The 27,970-nt window shown below is 42.3% G+C and overlaps 1 protein-coding gene across 17 annotated transcripts in view; it reads left to right on the top strand.

The window, feature by feature from the left end:
- Nucleotides 1–27,970, top strand: part of LOC138066889 (uncharacterized) — a 512,507-nt gene that overhangs the window by 468,399 nt on the left and 16,138 nt on the right. For 8 of the 17 annotated variants that reach the window (XR_011140533.1, XR_011140531.1, XM_068940383.1 and 5 more), the window contains 4 exons: nucleotides 10,973–11,037; nucleotides 24,566–24,728; nucleotides 26,496–26,548; nucleotides 26,712–26,751. Coding sequence is in view for 11 of the 17 variants with exons in the window: in XM_068940383.1 (XP_068796484.1) it covers nucleotides 26,503–26,548; nucleotides 26,712–26,751 (86 nt within the window). In the remaining 6 variants the exon portion in view is untranslated. The remainder of the gene's footprint in view (nucleotides 1–10,972; nucleotides 11,038–24,565; nucleotides 24,729–26,495; nucleotides 26,549–26,711; nucleotides 26,752–27,970) is intronic. The other 9 variants (XM_068940377.1, XM_068940378.1, XM_068940387.1 and 6 more) reach the window with 4 other exon arrangements.

Below are 27,970 nucleotides of genomic sequence, written 5' to 3'. Positions count from 1 at the left end.
CTAGGCTGGAGATGTGCCTACAGGCCTGGTGTGGGATAAGCCTGCTGTTCAGCTGTCCTGCTTCTCTGCAGCCTGCTTCATTGCAGTCGCAGTGATGAATTTGTTTCCTTTCACAATAAGTCAGACAATAAGGACATTGCTAAATCTTTTATGGAGCCCAGAGGCAGGGCTCTTGGTTTGTATTTGTTTGCTATGGAGCTATGATTTGTATGACCACCAAGTTGCCCCTTGACTCAGAAAGACCAGCGCTTCAACCTTACATGCTATATTGTCAGTGATGGGAGTACAGGAAGGTAAAACTGGCCAGCAGGTGTCTCTCAGGATATTTCTTTTCAGATACTATTCACCCAACTGCCTTTCCTTCCTGAGCTTCCAGATTCTGGGCTTCGTGGGTTATGAGAAATGCTGTCTCCTACTTCTCTGCCTGTTCTCTGCAAGTACTACAGCCCCAAATATTTAGCTTTGTAGTACTGGGATTTTTTAGCCACAACCTAAATGAAGGGGATGTTTTATAAAGATAAAAGAAAAGGCAAGTGAAGGTGACTGCTCTGTGTCTTCAGAACATTTTGCAATTACCTGTGGCCATTGAGAAAATGACACAATGTCACTTGTGGGGGTATACAATATTTTATACATTTTGGGAAAAGCATGGGAAAAGCGCTACTGTTGCAGGGATTCTGCTTCAGATTGCATGGGAGAATTGGTATATGGCAGGAAAAATATTCCGTTTGCTGGTGCAGACTGTGTCAACATGAGGCAAATCTGCTAATCAAGCTGTACCTGCCGAGCTATGCTGGCAAATTTTTCTTTGGGTAGACTTGGCCAAAGTCTATAGCTTCTCTATAGCTATGTATTATCCTCCCTATTTAGATGGAGAAACTGCAGCAGTGAGGATAAGTGGTTGCTCCTGACACTGAAGGAATTAGTTTTAGAGGTGGAAATGGAAGGCTGGAGTCTCCTGTTCCCAGTCATGTTCACACCAGACGGTTGCATTTTGGCTTGGATGGGGTTTAAAGCTCACCACTTAGGTCGCAGAGAAAATGCGCGCACGATTATCATTTTGCAGGAGCTCTCCATTGGCATGATCCATGTCTTTGAGAATACAATAGTCCATCACCAATCCAATCATCTTTCTGTGACTGAGGGGCTTATGCAATTATAAAAAAGTAGATGATTTGAATGTTCTATCCCTCTTGTGGAATTATGTTTGGACTTTATCCGAAGAGACAGGGAAGGGATTTTGTTTGTTTTGTTTGATCATTTCTTATCACAGAACTTTGTTTGACTCAAACCACAATGATACAAGCGTTCAAACACCACCTTCAGATGTAATATTGATTTATAAAACAGCAGTGCACAGCAGCTAAGCTTCACTGTTGCATACAGAAGGTCTTCAATTCCCAACAAATTACTGGCATTTCTACCTATTTACAAATTAATGTTTCCTCTGAACCTTGTGCATTTCTTATTATTCCAGTGTGCTTTCTTCAGTTTCTGCTTAGAAACGTTGTGTGAGTGTGTATTATGCAGTGTTAGGGCAGCTTAAGAGCATCAGTTAAATTGGAGTTAAATAAAAAAAAATCTAGATCAACTTTTATCCTTAGGCAAGTTATGCACCGAGTGAAATTAAACCACTATATGTACTTGTAGATTGAAGAATCAGAGGTGGAGGATGGGTCAGAAACACTAAGATCAAAGTTTTTCTTCTTTGAAAAAAATCCCTTTGAAAAGCCCCCATGCCACCTATTCTGCTTGTTAATGTTTTGACTGGAAGTGTCTGGCAGTGTCATCATCAGCAGAATATTTTTAAAGACCTTTTTTTTTTAACTTTGGAGCTGACTCTAATAGCAAAGCAATGGATCCTTAGCAGCCTCTGTTATATGTCTCTTAAGGGAATATTTTTGTTAATTGCAAATATTTGATTGACAAACATGGGATGCAATTAGTAGGCAGGCACAGTAGGAATGTGCAGTGAACTGGATCTCTGAACCAACAGATCTCAACTCTCTCAGCTTGATCTGAAATAGGCTAGAGCATTTAAACCATATGTTTCCCTCAAACTTTTTCTTTCCTCTGAAAATTCCTTATTTCCCTCAACTAACCTTCTTTCACTCTCTGCACCAAGGGAGCTAATTCATCTGCTATGATCACGTCAAATAAAGATAGAAAATTCTACACAAGCTTCAGACTTATGCTGCTTTTTGACCGTGGCAGTAAAAATTAATGTGGACAAGACTATACATGCCAGTTGTGCCTTACAAAAGCCCTAGGTGAAAGAGAATACAATCTAATTTAACTTTAGACATTTTGAGCTTAATGGTCTATTTAAACAACCTGGTACCATCTGACTACATTTATCAATTATATTTCTTTTTATTTATACAGAGCACTGTCTTTCTGGGGAGGCTATAATTAAAACTTATCTAGATAAATTATGCTCAGATTCTGTGGCATGAGAAGGAATTCAAAGGATTTTAGTGTTTCTAGTGTTCTTTTTTATAAAAAACTTTCTCTTAAACCTTTAAAGGGAAATATATTTTTAATAATTAGAATAACGCAATTAGGATCGTCCTTAGAATTGCAGTTAATAATTACCGACAAGAAGCGCAGTGTTGCCTGCAGATTACAGTGTTGACACCCCAGAAAAATTTGTTGTGTGCAAGCCATTACCGGTGCCTCGGCGCGTCCTCTCGGAGGAGAGGGTGCTTGTTCCCTCCCTGTTCGTTACAAGGGTCGTGGGGATGAAACGTGGCTCTGTGTGCGGCTGAGGTCATTGTCGTCGTCGTCCTCATTTCGTTTACCAGCTCTCGTGGTTTGCCAGTGGAGTCTCCAGTTTGCTCGTTGTGAGCTCGTAGTCATCTCTGCGACGTCAGAGCGGGTCATGCCTGCGACAGCCCCCCTTGGCATCGGGTGCCGAGCAAGCGGCAGGAGCTGCGCGTGGTGCCGAGGCACCTGCGCTGGCTCGGGTGGCAGCAGCCGTCTAGCGTGGTAGCGCAGAGCTGCGGGTGGGCTGATTGGCCCTGCTGAGAAGCTCGTTTGCAGCTACCTCGGGTGTCTCTACAGCCCGCTATAGCGTACGGTGCAGCGTCAGGAAGATATTTTTTACAGCTAAACGGCAATAGTATTTTTCTCAGGTTTTGAGGAGTACAGGCCTAATTTGGCAACTTCTTCTGGTCTGGGGAGGGTTGCTTAGCGTGCACAAGAGTGACAGGGCCTAGGCCTACCCTGTTGCATTAGCATTTGTAGTGTGTTTTATTGTATTGTCAGGGAGTAGTCTGAGGAAAATGAAGAGGTCACTCTCTCCTTGCTATTATTTTTTGTATGACATGAACCAATCTTACCGTAACCTAATTTTATTCATGGAAGTCCCAAGGCCCTTTGAGATCTCTGGCAGTACTCATATGAGTAACATGAGTTTATATGTACCTACATCATCACACTCCGTTAGAGCATGCATATTTATAAAATCACATGAAGGGGCTAATGAAGCTTTGCTCATTTCAGAAGGGCCCAATCCGGAAACATTTACTCCTACTGGGGACTACTCGTGTGATTAAGGCTGACTCACATAAGTGTTGCAAGATCCAGCCTTTAATTTGCAAATCCCAATAACGGGATGTGTTAATCAGGCACTTCATCAGTGGAAAGAGTGCTAGATCTGTAGTAGCTGTGTGGTAAGGCTAAAAATATAAGCTAGATTTCTTAAAAACTTCCTTACAGAGAGTTTTGTCCTCAGAAGGGAAAATGTTATCTCAGTGCTGTCTACATTTTGGATGTAGGATTTCAAATTTGTTATAAGTAGCCCCACTGAACTCACAAAAAGATGATTTTCCTCTGAAGGTGTGATTCTGTAATGTTTTATGCCACATATTCGTAGCCCTCCTACTGCAGCAGTATTTAATGCACACGCTTGAAACATTCTCTTTTTAGTAAGTGTGATAGTATTATTGCATGAGGACACTTCATGAAGGTCCATTGCAAAACCACAACAGTTGAGACAGAGCTTCATAATGAACAACTTTGTTATGGCAGAGATGTTTTAAATGCTGGTTCGGGTCCGTGCTTAGACTTCTCAAGGTTGCCCTTAGTGAGGACTATCCACTAAAGATAATTCTTTTTTCATGCTGAGATAGTTGTTGTGTCTCTCTGTTTAAGTGCTTGACAGAAAATGTCCACAGTTAGACTGTGCATAATGTATGCTGTCAGTTTGTAAAATCTTTCTATGTGATTGTGTTGAAAGAGGGACTTTGTCTCAGATTTTCTGTTCACAGCCCAACAATTTACATTTTACTGTTTTGTCATGTTAATGTAATTCACTTAAAATATTTAAATTGTCCTTAATTAATTGAGGAGGGAGATTATCATTGTAGTGAACTTGTAGGCACTGTGTGGAACAGTCCTGACACCATTTTGGTGAATACAGGTGATGAATGGTGTTGACATGAACTGCTGCAGTTACATAGTGTGCGTATACACAAATTATACCACCATGTGTGTTCCTCTGTGTTATGAAAGCCTTTTGTTTATATATACGCAGCTATACATTTACACATTATGTAAATAAACACACATATGCCCATGCAATTTAATTGAATATATGGCTATGGGTTAAGAGGCATGTTACTCTGATGAAAAACATCTTATGGTACTGAGTAAAAATATTTCCAATATGCTTTTGAGTCTCCCGTAGAATTTAAGAAGGAACTACAGAGATTTCTTTAAGGTAGTGGTTCAAATCATTTAATAAGAGGGCATGGTACTCTTCCAAAAGCTCGAGGCTGTTGAGTGGCACGCGTGGAAACCCATTAAGTTGCATCCTTATTCAACTCAGTTCACCTTTATGAGGATAAATTAATTCATCAGTTACGAGCTTTTCCATCGATCTTTTGGTGCGTACAAATTGGACCACGAGGCTCTGAGTGCCTCGTAGCCCCTCGTCCGCGCTGGGGGTCCCGCTGTGCCCCTGGGGGGCCGGCAGGGCGCAGTGGCGGCGGGAGGCCGCCCGGGGAGGGAGCTCCCACGGGGTCCCCTCGGGGGGAGGCACGCTCTCCCTTACCCCCTGTTTCGAGCGGGGCCCTGGGGACAGCAATATCCGAGTCCCAAATCTATTGTTGGCAGGAGAAGGCCCGGCGGAGTGACTTGACAGGGTTTGTAAGCACTGGGGAACTTTACCAGGAAGTTTTCTTCCTTTTTTTCATCCCTTCCCCTCGCTCTACCTCAAGCTGAATGCAAAAACGTGTGCCATTTTAGCAATTAATAAAAAGGGGGCTACCGTTGCTTCTGAGCACACAGGCGCACAAACGAGTAAATCAGGTGTGTGAGACTCAGCGGTGCCTCCGCATGCGAGGGCTTGTGCCGCGATGCTTTGTAGGGTTGCATTCGAACACCGTGTTCGGCGCGTCTTTGTTATCGTCGCCTGATAAATAAACAGCCCCAAAATTACAGAACTTATTATGGTAATTGAGTGCGGAAAAGGAAATGCAGACCTTGCCTCGCTATCTATTACATTGCCACCGCCAAAGTTGGCTAAACCTGCGCTACTCAAACGATATTGTAATATTAGCCTTCTTTCTTTTTTTCACAATGATTGTTTTCTGTCCATCTCAAGCTGGATGTCAGTTCATTTAGATTTACATCAAGTAGTAAATTAAAATAATCACTCAGCAAACACTCTCAGCTCAGTTTTCTCTTTCAGTCAGGAGTTGCGAGAGATGCTTGAAGCATTCAAGCAGAAAATATTGCTGTCTAGATATTTGTCCTCTGGGTGATAAAGGAGGCATTGTCTTGGGACCCACTCAGGCCTCGGAGCTGATAGTAGCTGTGCATCACAGCTGTGAAGTGCGCTTTGTTATGTGTCTGAGGATTAGGGTTCAGGACCTTGTTTTTCTTGAAATACCAGACTGATCAGAGCTGCATATGTTCGGGGGAAAGCAGAGGTCGATGGTTCTCTGTCCACATTTTTACTAGATTATTCTTGGACAGAACTCTGGGAGAATACCCTGCAGCTTAAACCATCCCAGGAGTTTTTCATATTCTGCATTATAGCCGTCATGGAAAAAAGCTGTAGTTTATCTATCTGCATTTGAAACAAAAGGCTACAGCATCGCAGAGTCTCGGGGCTTCGGACCCACGCTGGAGCGCGCGGAATTGTGCTCCTTTGTGTTCCATTTACAGTGCAGCTGCCCGTTTGGAAGCAGAAATGCACCTTTAATATAATAACCAAATTCAAAGACTATGTGGCCTTAAGGAGAACACAGTCAATCTTCAAATCGACAGCTAATCTTAAAGCAAGGGTAGAGCTGGTGGGGGACAAAAGAAGGTTGCTCTGTTTCTCTAAGCTGTCTGTTTCAGAACGGGAGGAGATGGATTTTTTTTTCCTGTTTGAATAATTAAACAGTGCCTTCCCCCCCCCCCCAAAAAAAAAAACAGAAAAAAGAAAGTATGCTTATTTTAGCAAATAAGATGTGTGCAGAAGCATTCTTACTAAGCATGCTCTAATAAATTAAGGTAACGCTTCCATTACAGTCAGTGAGCTGAAGTCTGAGTAAAGACTGCAGGATCTGGGCATTATCTAATTAGCTTCTGCAGCAGCCTGATCTTTGTAGTGGTGCAATATGGTCGTTTGCAGAATTGAAGACTTTGGGCCAGACTGCCACCTCGCTTGTGTTGGTGCAATACCAGAGTAGCTGATAGGTTTTTACTAATAACCTGAGGACTATATGTAGCTCTTTTGGTGTACGTGAGCATAGGTAAATACGTTGCCAAACGCAACTTTCAGCGTGGCCAGTGTCAGTCTGAATTCATCCCTTTCAGGATAGGGCCCTGATCAGTAGGCAGAGTATTGCCTTTTAAATGACTAATGTCAACCATATAATCTGACTGATGGGACAGAGGTGAGAACAATGTTTAGACCATACGCAGGATAGTGCCCAAAGACTGGTTCCTTTTATTTCCATAGTAGATGATGGAAAATACTTTTGTAACTCAGATTTCTCTGCTTGCAAACATTTCAGTGGCAGCAACTTTTAACGCCATCAAGGCACTGCATAAACTCGGAGGGCCACCCATTTTTCTTTACTTTTAAAATTAGTCCCATGTGGAAATGTTTTCTCCTGTCCTTCAGAATATGGAATTATATACAAAATTGTCTTAGCTTAAGCCTCAGGCCTGGAATTACTTCCCTCCCACAGGGCAGGGCATCTGCGCCTGCCCTCTGATGCTGGAGGAAAGACCTGGATGATGTCTGTGAAAAATGAGGCCCATCCTCAGTGTTTGTTCAGTTCTGCCCATCTGCCCATCCCTCGCAGAGCCAGTCCCCACCTTGCCTTGGGCCTGCGCTTCTCTGTCATGACTCCTCTTTCAGTCTTGCTTCTTCAAGTCGGTTAGCCTCAGCTGGTTTGAGTGCTCCCCTGCCCTATGGAAAGGTAAGCTTGGATCTGTGCTCCAAGGGACCTCAGAGGGGATTTGAGACATTAGCTTGGGCTTAGTGGAAGGTTACCATCATGACAGGCCACCGGCTCGAGCTCAGCTGTAGACCACACACCTCCTGAACCTCCTCATCTTACCATCCAGACTTTTTAGGGATGTCATTGTCATTCAGAGGAGACTCTTAGGCAAGTGTGCTTTTTGGTCCTCCCGGTAAGAATAGTCCACAGGTCTTTTCCCTGCTCAGATAAATTGGCTCCCCAGTGACAAAAGGGGAACTGGAGCTGAATGTGGGTTGAGGAGCCTTGGTCAGAAATTGACCCGTGTAATTATTGCTTGAACTGAGCTCCGGGCTGCCAAAGTAGTTACGAAGTTTGTACTCTCATCCTCTGTATTGCTCCTGTGCCCCTCTTCCAAGGGCTTAGGCTGGAGAGAGGATGTGCATGGCTGCGCTATGTGGCGTGGAGGGAAAGGGTTTGTTGTTGCTTCATCGTCTGCCTGGCAGGACTGATTTGCTGCATTCGTGCATTTCTGCCTACAGAAAGCTGGCATCGTTTTAGGGCATTTATCATGGGATGCTCACAGCAAATTTTTCAAAAAATTACAGAACAACAGTCTTATTTGTTTATAAGGAGTATTTTATATTTTGATTCATTTCCCTTCACTCCCAATTCCTCCTTTCTTAATAAAACGAGCATTGGGTACGGACTTCTCTTTTGGTGCTTGTAGAAATCCTCTCTTTTTTATTTCTCCTCTTACTATTCTTTTTTTAACTACATTTTTAAATGCATTTTCTAGTGCTTTGGAAAGGTTTGCTTTTTCCTTCTTTACGCATGCTAGTGAAGCTATCCGTCAGTCCTCTTTTCTCCTTGAGTCGCTGCTGCTGGTTTTTTTACTATTATTGAATTTCCCGTGCCTTTCTCCCCTTCTTCCCTAGCACAGTTTTGCCTCTTGTTTGATCTCATACTTCTCTTTTTCCTACGTCCCAGCAAAATATATTAGAGGTGCCGCTAGCTTTTCCTCTCTAATTCCCTTCCCCAGCCCTCACTTCAGTTTTTTCTGCCTTGTGGAGACCGATACCCACACTGATATTTTCCCAGGGCTGCCGGGACCAGCCCTGCTCCCTTCCCACCGTGCCTCTGCTCTTCTCCGGTCCGGCGAGCAGCTCGGCACCGGCACCAGCACTGCGCACGGAGTGACAAAGCGGCACGGCTAGGCAGAGCGCTGAGACAAGACGGCACGGGCAGGGCGCCACCAGCAATGCGACCCGGGACGAGGAGGCAAGGGACAAGACGGGGGACAAGGAGTGCTTTGGTGAACAAGGGGAGAATCCCTTAAGAACTAGGTCTGCCCCACTGCAGTCAGGGAACCCGTGGGGTTTTTTTGGCTGATAGCACAAATCTGGCTCCTGCCAGGGCCCGTCTCTAAGTTGGACAATGGAAGGGGAGATTCCCTTGTTTTTTGCATTGAAAAAAGAGATAGGCCATTTCCTGAGTGAGGAAAAAAAGAGCCTGCAGAAGGCTAGCTTGGCCTCCAGCCCCTGGTGTGGACTCACCAAAGAGTTTGAGAGGTGAAACCTTCCCGCTGCTGGTACCTGTTCCCTCTGCTTGAGTAAAGGAGATGCTGGGGCCAAGGTATTTAAGGGTAGGTTATTTAGCTAGTGTAAAGTGGCATACCAGTAATGACATCAACTTTTCAGATTTATATCAGCCTCAAAATCAGGTCTCAGAATTTCAGCTGATTTGAGTTCTTAATGGAAAAAATATACAAGCATTCACACAAGTATATTATGCAGCTTACTGAAATTATTTATAACATAAGTTGTTTTCTAGGTATCACAATGACAATTTGAATATGAAATTGCTCAGATTATCAAAATATTGAAGCAAATACATATGCAAAGGAAATGAGGCACTTCTGTTTGTGAGTGGTGTATTTTGGGGTTTTTTTTGCAGCTGTCACCAATCACTGTCATCAGGACCTGTCATAAAGGTGGACACTGGAAGGGGGAATTCCCCTAGTTCTTTGTAATAAAAAAAAAGAGAGACAGAATTTCCTGACTGCAGAAGAAGTACTGGGGTACAAGGTTACCAAGGACTCCCACTGCTTGGGTGTAGCTGAAGAAAGTATTCAGAGGGTGCAGGGGATGAGCAACATGGCATGAGGCAAGGGAATTAAGCACAGAGCAGGAGGAAAGTTACTCCGTGGGTGTCCATGCCAGGCAAGAGAAATATCCTGCAAATCCTGAAAAAAGATATCTTACAAAAGCGTCATTATGAGCTCTTGCTAATTTGAAAAAAAATGTCAGAAATGACAATATTATTTTCCACTCAGCTGTCAAGATCTCTGCATGTATATCTGATTAGATTGTAGCTTCTGAAAAATGCAAAGGTTTCACTGAAAACTCTTTGTACAGTGCCTTGCACAATGCAGTCTGAGGCCTGCAGGCATCACTTCAGTAGAAATAAATAATACTTGTGATGTCTTTATTATATAATCAGATCTTTGTATTGTGCCCACTGTTAGGAGACATGAGGAACTGTGCCTGTTCTCTAGCAGGAAGGCCGTGGATTCTCCCCAGGATAACCTGTTCTTTTTGCCTTACAGCAGAGAGATCTGGATGGCTGAGACCATAAAGGATCTCTGAAGATTTGCTGTAGTTCAGAACTAGAAAATATTGGAGGTGTGCAAAATGTAGGCAAAAATAGCTGCACTGAATTTGAAGTTTTTCCCTTTTTAACTACTAAAATATTGTTTTCATGTTTTTCTAGAGCTTTCTTGGTGGTGGTGAGGATGTATGAGAGGTTTCCTTTCCATAGAAAATCCCTTTCTGAGCAACAGCATGCAGATTTCAGGCTAAAAGGGTAGCTCAAAAAGCAGACTTGGCTGCAGCTGCTACCTGAAAATCCAGGGGCCATTGTCTTCTTTATTTCATCTGTCTCTAGTCAACTGGAAAGCACAGTGACCTATGAGTAATGTGGCCATCCCAAACTCATGCTGATAAAACCTTTACGCTACCATCTCTTGCCATCTCTCCCTTTCTATCTCTCTGAGACTGTTCTGATCCAATCTTGACTTCCTTTGAGGTAGGGCATTCAGTCCTGATGCCCTCTTCCCCTCGGAGAGTCAGAGAGAAATGATTTTGAGTTGCTTTTTTGTTTTGTTTTGTTTTTGCCTTAGAGACTTGGCTGCAGAGCTCTTACGCCAATGAAAAAGGATATGGCTCTGTGGCAGTGACCCTCTTCTGCAATGCCCTTTTGGACATCACTCTTCCAGCTAGTGGCTGCTGTTGAGGGCATAGCAGAAGAATTTCCAAATCCCAGAATATCAGAATGGTTGCAGTAAACTACCAAGTGTAACTTAGAGCAACCCACAGATGGGAAATAAAAAAGGTTAGAGCTTCCTTGCTCTCTCCACCTCCTTAGCAATACTGCCTATAACCTGGCTGCCACTGGGCAGTCAATCTGCTTGACATATTTTGGTAATCCTCTATTATAGGCCTGTTTATTTGTACCGCTAAAGAACGCTTCTTGCTTATTCCTCACAGGTCAGCGTGGTGGATTTTATGGTGGGATTTCTACAGCTGGGAGAGAACTATCTGTGAATTTCCAGGTAATTGCAATTGCTCCTGCTTCTTTTATGATCTCATGTGGATGTTGCCATTTTTTCTTTAACTCTAGGCTGTAGTCCTTTCTCCTTACCCCCTACATTTGTCGCGTCAAGATCAAACTGTTGTCCTGAATTGTGTCTTATAGCTGCTCTGGACTATAAGGTGAAGAAAGTAAGGGCTGCCCACTCAGTATGCAGCTCTTCTGTCCCACCAGTAGCCTTTGAGCAGAAACCTTCAAACTGCCTACTCATATGTGAGGGGATTTGCCTGCATTTTACAAAGATACAAATGGTTGAGTACTTACTGGATAAAGAACTGTCTTCTGTCTGTGTGATCCTGCCATCACTGTCGTTAATGGAACAACTCAGTGGCAAGGCAATTTTCTTATCCCAAGAGAAACACTCTCACTTTTTGACTGGACACAACTCCCATCTGTTTCTCTTTTTTTTAAAGAGCTGAGCTTTACTTTGGGTTTTATAGTAGAATTTAAAATGTTTCTTGCTTATATTTGTTTCATTCTTTTCCTTGAGAAACTCAAAATTAGGGTAAGCCTGTGCTAGAATGGGCACTTACAAAGTAGCATTGGGTGCAGTGGGTTGAAGACTGCCATATCAGGAACAGACTAAGCCCCAGTCCTGCTGTGATGTAAAGTCCATGACAGAGATTCCTGCACTGCCTGAGTAAGGTTGTTTGAGGCACAGCTTTACGGAGTCAGGTGAAAACAAACTGTTTTTCAGGTCAGCCTTTCTCTGTACGGTTATGTTTGCATTGTAAGCTCCTTGGGGCAGGTACTGTGGCTTTCCATATGTCCTGAGTCACTCCAAGAATGTGGCTAGCATTCTGTGAACTAAAGCTAATAAATCAAAGCCAGCGTTTTCTCGTGTGCTTCAAAACCTACTCCATTTTGGAATGAGAAAACCACGTACAGCTCACTGCAGGCTTTGTCAAATTATTCCTCCCCTTCACACTTGGACTCTTCTTCATTTTCCACACACTTAATACTCACCCAGCTCCTTTCTGTAACTGGCAGCTGATCCAATTACACACTAGAGGTAGAAATACTGAAGTCTTACAGTTCAAATGCGGAATGATATGCATAGTCACTTTGTCACTCAAATCCTTTAAAAGAAAGAAAGAAAGAAAGAAAGAAAGAAAAATCAGACAAGCCGGCCATAATTAAGGGCAGAAAATAGAGTGCACAGTTAATATCTCCATGGTTTGCCAATACCGTGATGTCATATGTATCAGTCGTGAAACCAGAGCCATGTGGCTTACTAGATAAAAAACACTGCCTTTTTTCTTCTGAGGCTGCAGTTCAAATCTAGCTTACGCCTCTAAATTAAATGAGTCCCTTAACCTCTGCAAGTACAGGCGATCCCTCCAGGTCAGAGCTGAGGTTATTGGCAGGTCAGCACGATGAAGCTTTTCTGTTGCCTTCAACACACTTAGTGGCATAAACAAAGGAATTAAGGTCCAAATCCTGGCAGAAGGCCGAGAAGCCAGAAGTGTATGGGCAGCAGAACCCAGATACAGAGACATAGCCATGAAAACAGAAGAACCTGAATTATCAGAGAGGCTGAAGGTAGGCAAAGGCGGTTCATTGCAAGTCTTGCATGCTGCTTTCTGCAGTGAGGCACTTCATAGTGATAGACTCATCTGTTGCTTGCAGGTGGTAGCATCTCAAGCGTAGGCTAGATATGAGGTCAGCTGGACCGTGCTCTGATCTACCTGAGCTGTTTTCTGGACTCATTGCATTAACAGTACAGTGCTGCAACCACAGTCGGACGTGGGATCCATACAGCACCATCAGAGCGTGCAGCCCTTGGACTGCGTAAATTGACTGTGCGAAGCTGCTCCAAGAGAACTCGTTCTTTAGTGGAAAGGATCCCACTCACTTTACTAGGAATAAGAATGAATGCCCAATAATAGTGATCCACTTTGAATTACATGTAAAATAAGGAGGTAGGCAGCAAACAGCTAATAGGTATTCCTCATTTGCACTGTTGGCATTTGGCAGAGCCTGTGTGCCTGCTTTCAGAATTATATTTCTGGAGAATTCTGGTTCAGATTCTCAGCTGTTCAGCATTCAGCAGAACAAGCTTGTAAAACTGTGTGGCAGTAGCCTGGTAAAGAATCTACCACATTACCAAAAATATAGGAACCTGCAAAGCCTCCAAGGTCCCCCAGCTCCCACCAGAGAGCTAAGGGTGAGAATCCCATACGACAAAAAACAAGAAATAATTAAAAAACCTTATTTTGCCCAAAAAATTCCTTTGTTCAAGGTATGTAAATGTCTTTGGCTGCTTGTAAGTTATTTCATTTTCGGTAGTTCCCTAGCTCAGTAATCTGAGCTTGGGAATAGAGGAGTCTGAAAGGAGTGTTACTCTGAAACAAAACACCTGTCTTTCAGTCAAGACTAAATTGACAAGCAACAATTTAGTTGTCTAAACTCAGAGCTTTCAGGATTTCAGACTGCATAAATGTCAAGATGCCTAGGTAGGGCTCAAAGGTGAGCGACAGTGTAGGCAAATATACATTGGAACTTCAATTATCTAAACCCTGATAACTCTCAGTTACCTGAAGTTTAAACATGTCTCCCCTCACTCTTAGTTTCTACATTTTTCTGTAAAATCCCTTTGCACTGAAATGCCTGTGTCTTTGCCCAGTATAGTCTGTAAACTTTAAGTGCTCGTCTCCTGCAGAGCTTAGTGTGTCTGCCAGATCACAGCATCAACAACCCCTTTTTGACGGAGCCTGTAATTATCCCTTCATGTTACCTGTTACATTTGGATGGAAGTATTAAAATAAATAAATCATCTTTTTCGTCTTTGTTGTCTCCAGCTACATTCCACATGTCCTTAGGCACGGAGTCACTGGAGCATCCTTGATCCACATACAGAGCATGTGTATGCATTGAAATGTCATTCCTTTAATGATTCCTTGTGGGGAGGTTATGTCCTCTAACTAGTGCCCAGAGTATTGAGTGGACTTTACTAGTTAGCAGAATTCACTATCTGTAGATTGGATTTCATGGGCCAAATTCTTCCCCTGGTTACGATCCTGTCATATCTCTAACTCTGACTGATACCCAACAGCTGAATTTACCTCACTTTCCATACTTCTGGAGCTTAAAAGCTGTTGAGATCCAAATTAAGACCCTCAGAGAACTTTTGCTTTACATGTTCCTGAATTTGACGTAATTTTTTAATACATCACAGTTACTTTTGAGGGGGTTTGTTGTGTTTTCCTTTCAGAGTGTTAGCATTTCATATTTACAGGTCTCTGCACCAGCTATTGAACTAGGATCTAAAAGGCTTGGAGCGGCAGAAAAAATGGCTGGCGGAAAAATGTGTTGAGCAGGATCAAGGCACCTTCTTTTGCCCATTTATATGTTCCAGCCATATCTTGACCCCGTTCCTGACTCACATTTGCTACTTCAAATTTCTCCTAGTGCTTTCTAACATCCTCTTCGATTCTCCTGCCTATAGCAAATGAGCACTGAAGGGAGTCCATCTCTTCTTCTCATTGTCCTTCAGCAAGCATTTTTGTCTTTATTTTTCAGGTGAGGAATCTAATACAGAGTAGGATGGGAAATATTTGTTTCATTCCCAACAGCAAGGACTCTGGGAAAGACTCTCTGAATAAACCGGTATAATGGGCAGATTGTTCAGCAAAATGAGAGCTGACATACACTAGTCTATGCTATAGTCCCTTTTAGAATAAATGTTCATTGGTGTTATTGGGCAACAAAGGCATAAGCAATTGCCTGCTCTGCAGTGGATGATTCACAAGGAGAACCAGGCCTCCGAACAAGGAACTGGCCCCCATGAGGAAGAGCACGGGGATTTCTGGCCAGGTCAGCCAACCTCTACCTTCTCCTTTCCCGAAGGCAAAGAGATTGATCCTACCACGACAAATGGCTCAAGCCATGAAGGATCCAGTATTGCCAAGGAAAATGAATCACTTTTCTAGGGTGAAAGTAGAGTTGTGCAAGTGAACTAGAAGGCAAAATTTGGTCCAGCCTCATCTGCTGCTTTGACTGGGAAAAAGAAGAGAACCAAACGGGGGTATTTAATTGTAAATTTTACAGTAAAAAAGAAATCTCTTTTTCCTGACAGCAAAATGATATAGCAAAAAAAACAAATATAACAGCAGAAGTCAGACCAGATAATCCTTATTCCAATATTTAGGAAGTCTTAGCGTCTTAGGTGTTCCATGGTGATCAAAAATCAAAGTAAAGTTTCATTTTAATTGAATTACACAGTGACATCAATTTAAACATTAGTAAACAGATGCAATTTTGTGCAAAGCTTTAAATTACATTTCTCACATACGCATTTAATTTAAATTTATTGAGATGGTTATTTATGTTAATAAAATAATTAAAAGCAGTTATTTAAAACTAACTATGAAATAGCTGTGTAACTACCTATATTAATAAGACAGTTAGTTAAGGGATAATGTCTATTGCTTTATAGTGTAATTGCAATAAACAGCTGCTGAGTTTGATTAAGAGCTGAAGTGGAGCTAAAGTGTTTGAGCAATCTCAAAAGCTATTTGTTGTAAGTGTACTACAAAGCAATAGCGATTATTCCTATTATACGAAAAGCCATAGCATAAACATTAAAATACAACTCCCTGGTATGATGCGTATTTCTCGGTTTATTCAAGCAGCAGCCTACGAAGGGTGAGGGCTAGAGAAGGAGAGGTGGGGTTTTAGTGGAGAAGAGGCTTTGAGGGGGCAATAACGTGGCCAAAGAAGATCCTGTTCATACCCAGATTCCTGCTAATGTGAGGGCACGTGTGACTGCAAGGAAGGGCCAGTTGTGTTCATGAGCTATGCTTTCTCATGAGTGTCACCCTTCAAAAATTGCTACCTGGATCCCTTTCAAATTTTGTAGAGAAATTTCTATTTTGGCCTCAGATCTGACCAGGCAATTCCTTCAGCTTTTTGCTGGTGTGTAAAAATGGAGAGCAGAGCATACAGTAAAAATCCTTCTGCAATTTTGTCTATGAAATGGCTGCTGCCACTCCATAACTTCATCCTGAACACATGAAGCGGACGCTTCCTGGTTCCCAAGCGTATCTTGCTTTATGGCAGTGACACACACCTAAAACACAGACCATTAATTTCAGTGGGATCAAATAAGCAAATAGTCAGTGCCTGTGTTGCAGTTGTTATTTACAAACTCGGATTTGCCTACTTTTGGGCAGTGGACTCATAGACAAGACCTTTGCCTGTAAAGTTTCTGCTATATTAGGATCCTGCAAGTTTTGTATCAAGTCAGGGAAGAGTTGCTTAATTACCTAAAAGCTGTTTTAGCTCGCCTTTATATTTGAGAGCAACTTTGTTCTGTGAAATGGTAAACTCTGACACATTGATTGAAGCACAGACGGACGTGTATAGTCAACTCTCTTTTGCTGCTCCTGGTTCATGCCCCTTTACTCCCTCTGTGGCTGTACTAAAAGTGCAATCGTGACAGAGACCAAAGCGCTTAGACAAAGTTACTAAGCAAAATTTTGCCAGTGGAGATCTTATATACTTACGGTTTTGCACTGAACCAGGTTGGCCAAGTCCTAGATAAAGATCTGGGAGGAAGGTAGGAATGTAGCCTGTGTATCCTGCCCAAGGTCCTGAGCTCTTTCTCACATTATTGGCACTTAGAAATCACTCAGACGAGTTCTTTCATCCATACTCAAACATCAGTGGGAAAGCTTGGTGATTCTGTCACTCATGTGAACCAAGCTCTGGGAAAATGTGTTGCAGTCCATTTGATCAAAACCCACCAATTCCTGCACATCAAGATTGAAGGGATTTTTCACATCAAAACATGAAACTTCAAAAGGTAAAAAAAAAAAAAAAAAGTGTTACCAGTGCAGTTACACCGGTTTCCTCCTTTTAAGCAATCCATCCTGAAAGAGAGATCATATCATCAGCTAACCAGCCATATATAATTTTTTTGAAAAAGCCGACAGGAAAAGGTGGCTTGGCAGTCTTATGCATGGTGATTAATCCAGGTGCCAACACGTTAGCAATCTTCTGTGGAATTTTTTTTTTTCTGGTTTATTTAGGAAGCAGATGTAAGGATGGTGCGGTACCGCACGTGTGCGTGTACATGCGTTTGCAGGCAGGATAGGCTAATTCCCTCCCATTAGAGCATAGCTGCTAAGATCTCCCGAAATAATTGTTTTCAGGGGTTGGACTCTAGCACTGGGCCTGCTCCACTCTGACGGCTCCTGCATCAAGAGGAGCTTAGGCAAGTGGCAGAAAAGCCCACCCAGTGTACTAGCCTTGTTAAGCTTCGAGGGCTTGCAGGCCTTCCTAACTCTGCCCTGGGGAAAAACTGTGTAACAATGGATAAAAGACTTGGGCCTCCCAGCTTAGTAACAAAGGATTCTCTTCACTCATCCTCTTAGTGAGAAATCCAGTTGAATGCTTTTTGAAATCTTTCAAATATTAAAAATAAAATAAATCTTCTTATTCTGTCCCCTGGTGAGATTCTTGACTGCAGTGCCATGTTGTCATACATTTCAGGTCCTTTAGAATGTCGAAAGGACCTCCTTCAGTGCCATGGCTGCAGCCAGGTACATGGAGAAATGGATATTCAGTTCTTTGTGTGTTTCTTCAAAAAGTTAAAGGACGGGGAAAAACCCCTCAAACCATGAGAAGGGGAAAATGTAGTGGATGTTAAAATAATTTGATATTAGACTGCAGGAGGTTCACCATTTTTAGCTAGGGTGGTTGGGATCAGTTTTGGAAAAAGACTGGAGAACGTTAAATTGTTTCTGCCAGAGACAGGGAAATACGAGTCATTGTTGTGTGTTGCTCAGAACAGGTAGCCTGGAATATGCATGGCAAATCAGTCATGAAAAGAACCAAAAACTGTTTCCAGACACGGTTCCATATCCACAGCTGAGCCGCATGAAGCCACACAGTGTATCTACGTGCACATATGCATATCCTTCCTCAGCCATTACACAGTTTTCATTAGCTAGCTTGTCTTCCTGTGGCTGTCTTTTGCCCTTTCCAAAGAGCCATTCCCCTTGCTTCTGCTGTGACACTGATGCCTTCCTCTAGGTGTAGTACTGGCTACCTGAGAAACTGGTTTGCCTTTTGTTTCCTCCTCTCCTGAAAGGTCTTCTACTCTCTCTTCCCTTATTGCAGGAGTCAACCTAGAAATGCTCTACTGTCTCTTTGCACGTGCTATTCAACCCAGTGGAGGTGAAGTGCTTCAAAACGCTCTGAGGTCACTTACGATCTGAAAGGGTTGGAAGAATAAAAGCTGTCCATGTGTGCCATCATGAAGGGAATCACCACATGACTGTTTCCCATGGTCGTAGAAGTTAGTTTTCTTTGCGTGGAAATCTTTGATGGAATATGTTGCTGTCATTGTTTTGTAAAGGAATTTCTTCATGGGAAGCTTTTGCAAGCTGCAAAGTGGTTTGTGCACTCTCTCTCTTTCCAAGAAGCTGTTGAGTGTTCAGCATCACCTTATTTTAAACCTTTCCTCTAAAGTCTTTGTTGCCTTTCAGTAACATCAGAGATCATCCTGATATGTTCTTATACCATGCTGGGTTAGAGCACATGAGAATCTGAATTTCTTAACAGTATTTTTTTCACTGAAGTATGTGTTTAGATGCATGCAAAAAGCATCTGCTTGTCTGATTTCCTCTTCCTCTTCTTCTTCTTCTTTTTTTTTTAACATCTTGCTATCTCTGAATTTAGCTTTGGTTCATTAGTCAAGGAAATAAACAACCGCATTTCTTATTATTCACACTATCACAGAGTGTTTTCTAAGCCCATACATATCCTGTAGCTTGTTAAATAATTCTTTATCCTTTAAGAAATTCCCATTAATCTCTGACCAAGAAGAGCAATAATAGGTTAGTTAGTCATCATATATAAAAATCTGAATCATTTTTACAAGTATCTTTAATGGCTTTCATTAATTACATGTCTTCATAAAAAAAGCTACCCCTCTCAAACACAGCATCCTTTCATTCTTCAAGAGGATCTCATTTCTGAAATAACTGAAATTAAAGCACTGATGCTTTGTTTGGGCAAATTAAGCAGAAAAAATACTCACACATATCAAGCAGAAGGGACAGGCATCATGTGTTCTATTAACTTGTCAGGTACCTTCATATTATTAGCAAAATTTTACAAGTCCTGGCTGTTGCGATTGCCGTTACACTGGCCACGAAATATTCCGTGTGGACTAGGTTGTGATTTGAGCTGCAGCCCAGGTGAAGATGAGAAGTCGCCTGTGCTGCTTTTGGTTTTGCCCTGCACCGCTGTCTCAGGGTAGGTGGAGGTGACATGGTCATTATGAATGGGGCTTTTGCTGAAGGACACTACACCACCCATCCTGTCCCCATCCATACCATACCCGCTCTTGCCACCTGCCTTGTTCTGTGAGTAGTGTTGTGTGACTGTGCGTTGAGCAGGATCAGGGCACTGTTTCTATGGTTAAGTGAGTTTTTAGCCTGTCAGTTCTCTGATGAAATGCATATCTGTGCAGAGGGCAAGGATGGTGCCATCAGGGTAGGCAGGAGGCAGGACCAGCCCTTTCAGGGGCAGCTCAGACTTCTGATGGATTAAAGTGGCTGTTAAACCCCACCCAGAATCATAAGGTCCTACATTCGTGGTGGTCTTTTTTTTTTTTTTTTTTTTTTTGCTCTTTCTTAGTTTAAGTGTTAGTTTGTTCCCTTAAACCCATGATAAAAAGCAACATTCATTACCCTGCCATCAGATTTGCGCTGGACGATGTTTTTGAAACTCTTTGAAGAGACATCTCCTATATGTTCATCTGTTTTCCTGTGAAGGCACCAGAGGCCTTGAGTAATGGATAAAAGTTTACAAGGTCAGCTAGCCCTTCATAAGCTTTTTAAACCCTTTCATAATCCACAGTTTGGGGAACACTGAAAAAGGGAAGATGGCACTGAAGCCTTTACCTGCATTTTTTTATTTGAGGTCACGCAATCTTACTTACTCTTGTGGAAGACTTAAGTAGCTCAAAGAAGGGTGTAAAGAAGAGATTTTCCTCTCTTGTTCAGGTGAACAGTCATGAATTAGACTCTTGGGAGACTAAGGTGGTGTAAATACATACGGAAATCTTTTGATTACTCGTAATGTTAAAAGATGCTAAAAATACTTCTACTACAGTGGGTGATGGATTTTAATGTATTTAATTATTTATGATAACTTATGATATTTTTCCCCTCGCTTTGGAAATGAGGACTATCAATAGATAAGGGAAAGAATTCTGTGTTTTTGTATGCAGTATGAGTCTATTTCTTGGCCAAGACCCAGATCTATTGTGGCAGAAAAGTAATAGATGAGCTAACTGGGGACCTAGACTGTCTGGCTAGCATCCAAGAAACATTAAAAAATGTAGTACTGCACATAACAAGTAGGAAGATACATGCAAATGTTGATGTCTTATTGAAAACTGCTAACTTATTAATATGTTAGGTTTACAGCCATGCATTTGGATTTTAAACCCTGCTGTCCAAGTTCATGCCCTGAAATTACCTGCTGAACTGTTTCCCTAAAATAGTAGTTAAAGCAGTGCCACACTGGCAAGATAGTTCTGCAGAAAATGGCATTTCTAGTGCTAGCGAAGATGGATCCCTAGGGCTGGATGGTTTCTTTTGGAAGCATTGGCTCTGAGGTAGTGGAAGTGGTCGTGCATTTCAGCTCTCGGGAAGGTTTCTAAGCCATGGTCCCACTTTGTTCACCCTATCATCTTCCCCACCTGCAATGAAAGCAAGCCATGCATATGATCCTTAGGAATTTGTCATGCAGGTAGGAGGGTTCAGTCTCTGTTGATTCATCTGAAAGGTGTGGGTCAAGACTTTTGTGTGGTACTCAAAGGTCTCCTAAAGCCTTTTAGAAGGGAGATCCTAAGAGCATTAGACATCAAGAACCATTGACCAATACAGGATTTAGGGCGGCATTGATGCCAATGCCTAGAGTGAGTCTTATTTTTGTCGGTCTTCTAATGGCTGCAAGATATGTCTCATATTATCTCATCCATGTCACTTACGACTACAAAGTCTGGAGGGCATTATAATTTTCCTTGTAGGTCCAGTTGGTTGTCCTCCTTGGTAAGATATCCTATATCCTTCTCCCTGGCGATGCAGTCACCTCTCTTGCAGTCACTGAGCAAAGGGCCTGTGGGTTACACATGGCTGCGGGGTAGGATAATAGTTGAGGAAAGATGCTTGAGTCTTTACTTCCCATATGCATTTATATAAAAGCCAGCCAGAGTCTGGTCCTCAGTTAATGTCATATTTAAACAACAAGTTTTTGCTTTCACTGCCAAAGGTGCCGTTGCCTTTTTCCATATTGATCTAAACCTTTATTGAGAATCTTCTGTAAGACACTCAGCAGCATGTTCAAAATGGTTGTGATTGCAAAAGTGCAAGGAAGTATGTAGAGACAAGCACACTAGAAAAGTAGGTGAGCTCCGTTGAGATAGTGCCTATGGATCAGACAGTGCCGTCCTGCCAAACACTGCAGCATCTGAAGTGACAGTCTCTCCTTATCACAGTAATAAGCAAACAGGTTCAGTGATTGCACTTCATTCACCACTATAACTATCACTGACATTCATGAGAAGTGTCAAAACCCCGTTTTTATGCTTTTACAGTTTTATTTTATCTCCTGCTCTCTAGAGTTCACTTCCTTTTTTAGTAGTGACTAGTTTAATGTTAGGGCTAACAGGTGAATGGTGGGACTTGGTTTTCGATTTTTTTCCTGACCTTACTCACTCCCCTTTCACATCTCACTCATGCTCAGAGTTTCTATGAGCTGGAAGACCATTTTTTTGTTGTTGTTGTACTAAGCAAGCTTGTTCATGCCGTATTTTTTTTTAAGCTCTCCCAGCTCTAATTGTTGCATGTAAATTGTTTAATAAATAACGTTGGCCAGGAAAAAAAAAAGAATAGATATTAATTAAGAAAAGGATTTAGGCTGACTCAGTCTCATACATGAGACAAAAGGTTAAGTAAATGCCAAGGCCGCTATGCCTCTTCAAACAATGAATATTAGTTTTAGAATCATTAATGTCTGCTTAGAAAACAGAGTCATACTGGAGACTTGTATGCCAAAATAACCAAGGCCAGGGCTGTTTCTTTTCAATCTGAAGCTAAATTATTCTCCAATAGAGGGCTAAATGTATGCAATTAACAGTGCTAGGTAGGACAACAGGGAATGGCACTTTTAATATGTAGCCAAATTGAGATCAAGTTTTTCTTTGAATCTGGTAACTTGGACATTTAATATGCACAACCAAGCTCTGCAACAGAATTAGTGAAAAGAAGCAGATAATTAACTCCTTCACTGCTTGTCAATGGAAACGGAATGATTAGCTCACTGTGTACGGATTCCTGCCTTCTAAAGTTGTTAGATCCACAAAAACAAAGGTTTCTTTCAATTGCCTTCCTTATGTGGGGAAAGATTTAGATAGTTGTGTAGTATTTATTAGAAAAAGGATTACAGCATCATATTTTCAAAGAAAATTTAATCTTGGGAAAGGTTAGTTTCTCAGGTTGGTGGGAGTTTAGCTTGGAATAAACAAGATCACGTTTATTTTTAACTAAAAATACTTACTCAATTTATGTGTTGAAAAGCTCCAGTTTTCAACATTGTAGGTTAAGTCAAGTCGACTGAAAGGTTCGGTCAAATGTTTAAAAAAAATAAGTAGTAAAAGACCTTTTAAGCAAGTGGATGACTCTCCTGTACGTAGGCAAAAGTCAAGGTGCTTATTAGAACTTCTCAGCATTCCTCATCCACAAAAAATTTTTTGTCTGTATGATAAATTCAAACCAGGATTATGGTAGCACCCAGGTGCCCAGCTGAGAGAGCCATTGTGATTTGTAGAAGTATAATGAGAAAATAACCCGTTCCCACATAGTGTACAGCCCAAAGAGATATGACATAGGGGCAGGGTAGAAGATAAAGACAGTGTTATAAAGACAAGGAACTAAGGTTTCATCTATACCAGGGCAAAGGGTGTCTTTTCTCACATGTTGACTGACCTGCACTAGTGAATGCATTCTAGCAGCTTAGTGTAAAAAGGAAACATGTTCAACGTGTAATAGATTGGAGTTGAAGCCTATTCTGCCCCTTCTTAAAGGTCACATAAGTATGTTAGAGGCAAGGATCTCTTCTGCACTAGACAAGGCATGTTACCTACTGTGTTAACATCACACCCGTGTAATACTAGTATGAGTGTTCCTAATAACAATACTTAATTCTCCTCCAGCGATCTCCAAGAGGATGAATGTAGTTTTCCCCAGTTTGCTGCAGGGAAGTGAGATAAAAGATGGTGAAGTGACTTGCGGAAGGCAATTGAGTTAAGCAATAGCCAAATGGGTCTGGAGCTCAGCTCGTGAGTCCTAGCCAGTGCTCGGCCTCGTGCCTCGATCAAACGGTAAGCAAAGGGTCATCCAGAAAGTTTATGACAAAGCTAGGAACTGAAGCTAGATCTCTTAGGTCTAGCACCTTCATCCACCAGCCACGTTCCGTCTCCCTGGCAGGTAGAAACTAAACTGCAGATCTCGTAGAATTTGCTTAGTTTTTTGATTAGGCAAGAGATACCTTAAATTTTCACTGTGCTTCTATGGCAAGTTTGACTCTGGAAAGCTGAAATCTTCAAAGTTCAAAAGTATTTTTAATTCTGTGTGTATGTAAGCTCGTCTTATACCTCTTTGCTCTGAGTTCTGCTTGAGCTTAAAGCAAAAGTGTATAATTTTTTGTTATACCTAACTCAGCCACTTCACCCCGAGAAGTCCTTCAAAGCAATGCATTTGGTTGCAGCACTGATTCCCTGCCAAGTCAACAGACGCATGCAAATAAATCCTCAGGTTTGAATAAAAGGTATGCTTAGGTAGTTCAGATTTTATTTCTAGAGCTGATGAGAAACATTAACAGCTCTCATTCAACTGAGCAAATACTATTATGCGGAAGTCCTTTGCATTGTCATCATCAGGAAGAGTGAGATAGCTCTGCTGTAGGGCTTGTTTAAGTGAAGGGTCTGTACTGGAATGTGTTGTATTTACATTCAATATTTGTTCCGTGTCTAGAATCTCCCTCCCCTATTTCTGGTGCTTGCTGCTTTCAAGAGTGCAAAAACATATCTGGAGAATGGACCCATCCAGGAACACGTGCTCAAGCACAATCCAGAGCCTTTTACTTTCCTTTTAGGCATTATGCCTGCTAATACTAGGCCAGAGTGAAGATATGGCCAAAAAACAGGTTATCACTTTCCAGTATTGATATTGAGTTTGTCTTTCAGTGACTGTTTGCTTGCACTCAGACTAGGCTGTATGTATTAGATACTTTCCTCACTGTAGGAAGCTAGCGTAGCGTGTTTTAACAGTTGACATTTAAGCCACCTTCATTAAGATCATTAGAAAGACTCTGTGCATTTCCTCAGTGTGAATCTTTATTTTTCTCTTGAGAGAATTTTATTTCTAGAGGTCAGGGCTCCAGGTAACTAACCTTTGTTCCCTCCTACCCAGGTGGCCTGACTGCTGAATGCGCAAGAGGACTTCAACAATGTGAAGAAGTGTCCGAGCTGAGGCCATCATAGTGGTCCCAGCTGCCTGCAAGATCTACGAATTGATGGAGGTGACCTAGGAGCAGCTTACCTTTGGCTGCAGCTGCCTGTTTCATCACTTGCAAGTATTTGATTTTGAAAACGTTTAACTTTCAATTATTTCACCATGAGTTCATGCCAAAAGGCCGAATATGACCTTGTTGTATTTGCTAAAGGTCTCACTCTGGCACAGTGGCTGCAGACAGTTGCTTTTCAGGCTAGGCCTAAGGTCAAATTGTCATCCTGTTTTCCTCTTACATGTGGTGGTGCCTTTACAGCAGGCTCTTGGGAACATGGCCAGTACCATTGGAGAGAAACTCTCCGGCGTACTAGTGTTATGGCACACTGATTTGTTGAAAATACGATTTTATCCATTATGGTTAGGCCTCAGCGCTCTTGTCTGTTTTGGCAGGCATTATCTATTTACTCATCCCTTCACCCATCACATTTGCCCTTGTGGCAACATTGCGTGACCAGTTTGGGGCAGACAGAATGGTCTCGGGCCCTTCCTTTTCATGTCACTCACCCCAAAAGCGGGTAAGATTAGAATCCAAATTGCTGTAAAGGGGAGAAGACTGTTGAGTGTTGGGAGCGGCCTGGCTGTTTCCTTCTGCAAAGTGCCTTCTCCCACAGTGACGCAAAGCCACCTCAGCCCTGTTTCTTCACTGCAGTTATCCAGAGCAGCTGTGAACTCTAGGCTCTGCCAGCAGTGCTCTCCGTGGGCTTATTTTGCCTTTTCTGGGTCTGCTGCTCCCATACCATGGTGGTAGGGGCATATGATATATACATATAAAGATATATGCCTCAAACCAGCAAAGGAGGCACTAAAATCGTAAAGGAGAAGGGAACTAAGGCTGTATCTGTTCAAGCCTACTTGTGGAGGTATTACTATTAAGTCAGCTTCTCTTGTGCTTTTGATACTAGCATGCTTAATGTGGCGGTAGCTGTAAGTGCACGGCAAACTTATCAAGAGCTGGCGAGTTCTTGCAGTTGTAAGCCCCTTTTGCCCTAGCTAGAGCAAATCTTATATTGATCTTGCTGGCTGCTCCAGTCCTCTCTCTTCCCTCCCTCCAGGTTGCTCCAGGCCTTTCTCTCACCGCCTTCTCAGACTGCTCTGATCTACGTTCCCTCAGTTCCCATCTGCTCTTCCAAGCACCTGTCTCGCAGCCCCGCATGGCCACTCAAAGCCACCGCCTCTCATCTCTCCGCGGCCTCTGTGGGCCTTTGTGTCTCAGTTCTCCTGCCTCTCTGCCAGATGCTCTCTCTCACCTTGCTAAGCCCCCTCAGGGCCCCTTTCTCTCATCTTTTACCTTTTCTTCCTTCTCGCTCCTGCTTCCCCAGACAATCCCTCTCTGGCTCCCCCAAGCCTCACCGCCACGCCAGGCGTGTCTCTTGATGCTGCTGCTCATCTTCCTCAGCTCCCAGGCAGGCAGCGTTCAGCTGTTAGAGCGTGCTGGGGTGCAGAGGTGCTTATATTAAGCTTGATCTTTCCTCAAGAGACCTCACCCAGTTTTATAACGTAACCCATCCCATCAATCAGCGTATCTCAGACTGCTGACAAGCCGGACAAGGGCTAGGCTCTGATCCTAGCAACATTTAATCTCCAGCGCCAAGTTGCTAGGACATCTTAGACTATTGGGTTCTGCTCAGGCATAATTCCATCATTACCATTGATTTGTTCGCTCACGCTCCCCATGGTGCTTTTAATCAGCTCTCCATCTTTGTGCCTTCACACCTTTACGCTTTTCATGATTGGCTCTGCTACCTTCTGCCTCTGCAATGAAATAGTGCCGTAGAAATCCTTCTGCATCTTACACACTTTAACAATTCCATTTCTTCTCTCTCTGGTCCAGTGAAGGGATGTCCCTTTCCCACAAAGGCACCACTGTCTCTACAAAGCTCTCTGGTAAGTGTACAGGGAATGGCTTCTATTCATCATTCCTCAAAGTCCAGTACAATGGATTATAATTAGTTATTGGCCTCTCTGGTTTACTCTACCTCTGAAGGCTCTTTTGTAGCTTAAAAGTGAAGGGAGATACTGACATTAATTTTTGTCTGTCTTTCCACAGCATTGTATACAGAAGATAAAACTAACACACTGGTAAAGGAGTAAGTAACTCACTAGCCAAAAAAATAATTTTAAAAAAAGGAGTAGCAAATAGGGTCATCATCACATTTCTTTCATGAAAGTAGTGTGGTGTTAGAGAGAACTCATTAGCCTTTTTGTTCTGCATTATCACCATCATTTATCAGCAGCTGTATCACGTCACAGCTACTATCCTTTCTGGCATCCAGTGTGGTACCGAAGAGCTCCTGGAGAACGCTGAGTTTAGGCTCCGGGGTTCTGCCGCATGATACACTAGGCAGTGTATTAATTGTGGCAGATAGAATTTTTCCAATATACTCCTAAAGGGACACTCAATAAAGCAAACTAGTGTGATTTGCCAACTCAAAGAAGCATGGACAAATAAAACCACATCATGGGCCTGTCCTTCTTTCTCCTAAACCTTTGTTAGTTGGTTAGTACTAAAAGTATTGCAAGTCGCTTGAAAAAAACCCAAACCCACAAGTAAAAGAACCAAACATTAGGCTAATCAGCTCACATCAACATGCTTTCTCTGAAACACTTCATTTTAGTTCTGTCTCAAGAGACTGTGACCTATTAAATCTTTGAAGAAGTCTGTTTCTTCTTTAAGCCATGACTTTCTGTTCACTTTTGTGCATACATATGCTATTCTTCCATGCAAAGCAGAGTTTGAAGACTAGTTTTAGAACTTAGCTGGAAGCTCTGCAATGAACTTAGAGTTTATAGAAATGAACTTCAGAGTTTATAGAAAATTTCTGGACAGTCTATAGCAGCCTGGTAATATTGGCATTCTATAAATAGGCTTTTCAGAAAAGCAATGTATTGAACTCACAGCTGAAATAACTGCACAGAAATAGGTAGAAAGTACATACACACCTATCCATAGATATGTAATATATGTGTGCACCCCTGCACACGCATGTATATAGTACCTATACATTCCATACACATACACAACATGTAACATGTATTTTTTCACTGCCATACTGAGGACACAAATTCGGAATCTCCCCCCAGGTGCACTGAGTGTGGGTCTCAGAGCTATCTCCAGGTGATAATTGTCTGCATCTTACATCAGTGCAGAAATACATGGGAAGGAAGGAAACTGCAGCCTTTTTCAAGCAGTCAGGTTGCAGTTATCAGTTCAAGCCAGTGATGTAAGAAAATATCTGACGTTTAAAAGTGGCATAATTTCACCATCCCATCTAAGAAAAGGAGACACGTGTTTCAGTATTTTGAGCA

This window comes from Struthio camelus, chromosome 3 (assembly GCF_040807025.1).
Source record: "Struthio camelus isolate bStrCam1 chromosome 3, bStrCam1.hap1, whole genome shotgun sequence".
Taxonomy (NCBI): Eukaryota; Metazoa; Chordata; class Aves; order Struthioniformes; family Struthionidae; genus Struthio; species Struthio camelus.
Note: the sequence above shows the minus strand (reverse complement) of the source record. Positions and strands in the feature narration are given on the sequence as shown.